Source organism: Argiope bruennichi, chromosome 5, assembly GCF_947563725.1.
Source record: "Argiope bruennichi chromosome 5, qqArgBrue1.1, whole genome shotgun sequence".
NCBI classification, from domain to species: domain Eukaryota; kingdom Metazoa; phylum Arthropoda; class Arachnida; order Araneae; family Araneidae; genus Argiope; species Argiope bruennichi.
Window position 1 is genome coordinate 46,991,601 of NC_079155.1, and position 4,051 is coordinate 46,995,651.

Consider the following 4,051-nt stretch of genomic DNA (forward strand, 5'->3'; position numbering starts at 1 on the left):
TTATGTTAAAGAGTTTCTTCATTTTTGCATTATGACAGAGTTAGAATTAAAGTTTAGCCATTTAGAATAGAAAATACTAGTATTTATAAGAACATAAAATCTGAGCATTATGCATAATCACGCACTGATTACTCCGATCTGCCCAGAGGCACATGAATAAATCTGAATAACCGAACCATCGCGACAGCATTGGCGATGTTGAGTCCTAAAGGCCATCACCGGTCACGGTACAATCCTCCCCATAGGAAGCATGTTCACCATCGGTAATGAGGGTAGTCGATTCCACACCATTTTTGTACCCATCTGAGTGGCGAGAACCAACCTCCATACCGGGGTTTCTCCTCCTCAAAACTGAGCAGCCCCCCCCCCTCCCAGTGGGAATGAGCTTAATATATAAGAAAAACTTAGGATACTATATGATAGCAAAGTTAATTCACAAGAGGAGAGGCAGGAGCAATTCTGTCATTTGCTGTAAACATAATTCAGTCATTTTAGATCATAAATTTACTTACAGTAGAATATACTTGTGATAAATTATATATCTTCTCACTTATAAAATTATTTTTTTCTCACGAATTTAATTTTTAAAAAATGCTGCTATATTTTGTTACACATTTTACGGGGATTTTCCAACTCTTCTTAAAATTTAGTGACCATAATTTTAACTGTCTGATTACAATTTAACGGAATGACGAGAGGAATATTCCAAACTCAAATACCTAGTCCGTGTTGCCAATTGTCTCTTTTTGCTTTTGGCCAATCCACCTCGCTATTCTTTTTCCTGGTCATGATTCAGCAAAATCAAAATCGTCGTTAAAACGAAAAATTCGGCCAAACTGTTTTGAATAATAATAAAGGAGGTGATTCAACAGAAGGCTTCATTCGTCATTTACAGTTTTTTTATTACATGTAAATGTAAAACAAAATTTGATAAATATTGGAGAACTTAAAAACTACCCTTTAAAGGAATATTGTAACCAGTAATGGTATGAATTATATAGTTTATTTACTATAGTCGTGGTTAAATAGTCAATTTCAAAATTGTTAAAATTAGGCTGTGTTTATTGGTACAAAAATGTTTTAACTCTTTTGCACTATAATGTCTTCTCTCAGTCACCATTCAAGACGATGCATCATTTTGACATTTTATTTATTTATTTTTTTAAATTTTAATTTTTAAAAGTACCTACAGAATGTTTAAAAGATGTAGATTCATTTTTCAGGGAAACTCACCTTAAAACAGTTGCATATATATATATATTTTGTAGGACTCAGAAATCACTACTATTTTAGAACGCACATTTAATTACATTTAGGACATTTAGGATATATATACATTAACATAAAAGAATTGAACATTCAGTAGATTTCGTCGAATACGTCGCGTCTCGTCTTTCGTCCAGATCCGTCTGATCTGACACGTCTTTACTCTCGTCCAGATCCGTCTGATCTGCCACGTCTTCACTCTCGCCCAGATCCGTCTGATCTGCTACGTCTTCACTCTCGCCCAGATCCGTCTGATCTGCCACGTCTTTACGCTCGTCCAGATCCGTCTGATCTGCCACGTCTTTACGCTCGTCCAGATCCGTCTGATCTGCCACGTCTTCACTCTCGTCCAGATCCGTCTGATCTGCCACGTCTTTACGCTCGTCAACTCCGTCTAACAACCAGCAGATGGCGCTCGCCAACAGGCGCTCGTCACTACATATATATATATATATATATATATATATATACAATTACATTGTCATAATCATTAAAATAATCTTGATATACTAATATTTTAAGTAATGAAAGCTCTATATTTATACGACTAAAATTAGTGAAACTTGAATATTATCCTTTTTAGCAGAGTTTGAACGATTTCAATAATTGTCTAAATGACGATCCATCAATCGATTTATGACTTTCCAGCGAAGCGGATAATGGATTGGCCTACATTAATGAAATTTATAAAGTTTCATAACTCGGCAATTTTGATTACAGAATAGAATTACATTCTTTTTCAAATGTTAGTGTATCAGAATATTTTACTAAACATGACTACAAAAACTTGGAAATATTTTTAAATAATTAGATTTTACATTTTTTTTTTCAGCAATCCATTTATAATTCTAAACGGCATAAAATGTATTGCTTAAAGTCAATTTGGGATTATTTTTCCTAATCGGAAGCATTTCTGATTTAATAGATATTTAGTACTGAGGTACGATTAGAAAGGGGTAGTAAAAATATGTAATATCTCAGCCTGTTATTACATAAACTATATAACGTTAATTAGTAAATCGATGGTAATATCAATTATATCTTTAAAGGAAACATATGGTAATATGACTAATGAAAATTTTAATATTTATTAACATTACAGATAGTAAATGAAATTATTTTAGAAAAGAATGAAATATTTACTTTCTACATTTGTAAAAATAGGACAACACATTTTTTGAAAAAGATCTAAGAGAGATTTTCTTCAGACTTTCTGCGGATATCATCTTACCTGGAATTGCTAACACTTTGGCACAGAAAATGAAAATTTAAACCAATGTATGTTTATTACTAATGACAATACAATTACATGTTTTAATGAGTACTGAGTGTTAGTTATTCGTTTCGCTCATTTAGCTGATATCTTTGGAACTTAAAGATAACCTTTTGTAACTGATTCCACTTCACTTTTTTGAGTATGAAATTAAGAAAATCTAATGATTATTCAAATTTTGATAATTGACTCTAAGAAAATGAAAAGAATATGAACCTAAGAATAAGAATGAATCTCTGTATTTTAGACCTCTCTGAGAATAATAATAATAAAAAAATCATTTACATACATAAAACACTAAAGTGAGTAACGCAGTTCTTATTATTTATTGTTGAATGGCAACAGCCAAATGTAAACAAGTCGCTGTACGAACGTTTCAGACTGCTTCATTAAATGTTTTTACAGCTGCAATTAATCCAACGCCTCGACTAGCTAATTAATGGAGCTACAAAGTATTATTAGAAACGCTCGAACAAGAGCATATATAAACTTCCATTTATTCAGAAAGATGCTAAGAAGATAAAAGAAGCTAAGATGATAGGCGTCAAATGAAAACTGAAACGAGTTCGAAAGTAGGCTTAGCGTATTCACTGCCTGTTGACTCATCTGTAGTTCAACCCAACCATCTATTTAAATACATATATGCCATCGTCTCTATAATAGTAAAGATATACCTAGTTTTATTAATTAAATAGATGGCGTAATTAACTGACTCTTTCTTTTCTGGCTGGAGTGAACGCTGTAACTGGCGTCAGAAAAGCAATCGCTATGCATTACTCACGAAAATTAAGGTTATCATTCAAAACTATTATCTCAATTTTTTTTTTTTGCATCGAATTAAAATTCAAAAAATTATTTTTTTAATCATATAAGTTTTTGAATTTAATTTGATACATAATCCGTAAAATATTTTCAAAATTATGCTGAAATTTAATCTCGTCTAACAAAATTTTCCGTCGCATTTTTTTGTCGGTGTTAAAATAAAGAAAAAAAAATTACTTTCTTCGAACATTAACACAATTAAAGTAGGATTTTTATTTCCACTTTTATTTTGCATTACATACACTTTTTAATTTGTGCGGGCAATAATTTTTAGTAGACTTATTCAATTAAAATCATGTTTTCCAGTTTTATTAAATAACAAACTGAGATTTAAAAAAAAGCATTCTATGGTAATAGTTTGGCAGCATTAAAAAATCTTGTTCTGGAGAAGATTTAAGTTGCATATTGGCAGTGGCGAATTTATTCCTTTTGTTTCCCCGGGCAATGAACATTATGACATCTCTTATTTAATAACGGACCAATTTTGTTTCACATTTCAACACATTTTAAAATAAATTAAGACATTAATAATTTATCTTAGTTTAATTTTTTAATAAATAAATTTGTGAAAATATTATAGGTTTTTTTTATATGCTGCTTTTTTAAAAAAAATATGTATGTATAATTTTTTCCATAATGCATAATGAAAAAATGCTGAAATAATGAAACTCTGAAAGAGTGGTTTATAAC

At 30.8% G+C, this 4,051-nt stretch overlaps 1 protein-coding gene across 1 annotated transcript; it reads right to left on the bottom strand.

Annotated features, from left to right (window-relative positions):
• Positions 1–1,264: 1,264 nt before the first annotated feature.
• Positions 1,265–2,492, bottom strand: LOC129968256 (uncharacterized). The gene is made up of 2 exons (XM_056082112.1): positions 2,410–2,492; positions 1,265–1,701 (listed from the first exon to the last, which is right to left on the bottom strand). Exons 1-2 carry the CDS (start codon positions 2,490–2,492, stop codon positions 1,338–1,340), a joined length of 447 nt encoding a protein of 148 aa, XP_055938087.1. The 3' UTR covers positions 1,265–1,337.
• Between the last annotated feature and the right edge of the window lie 1,559 nt (positions 2,493–4,051).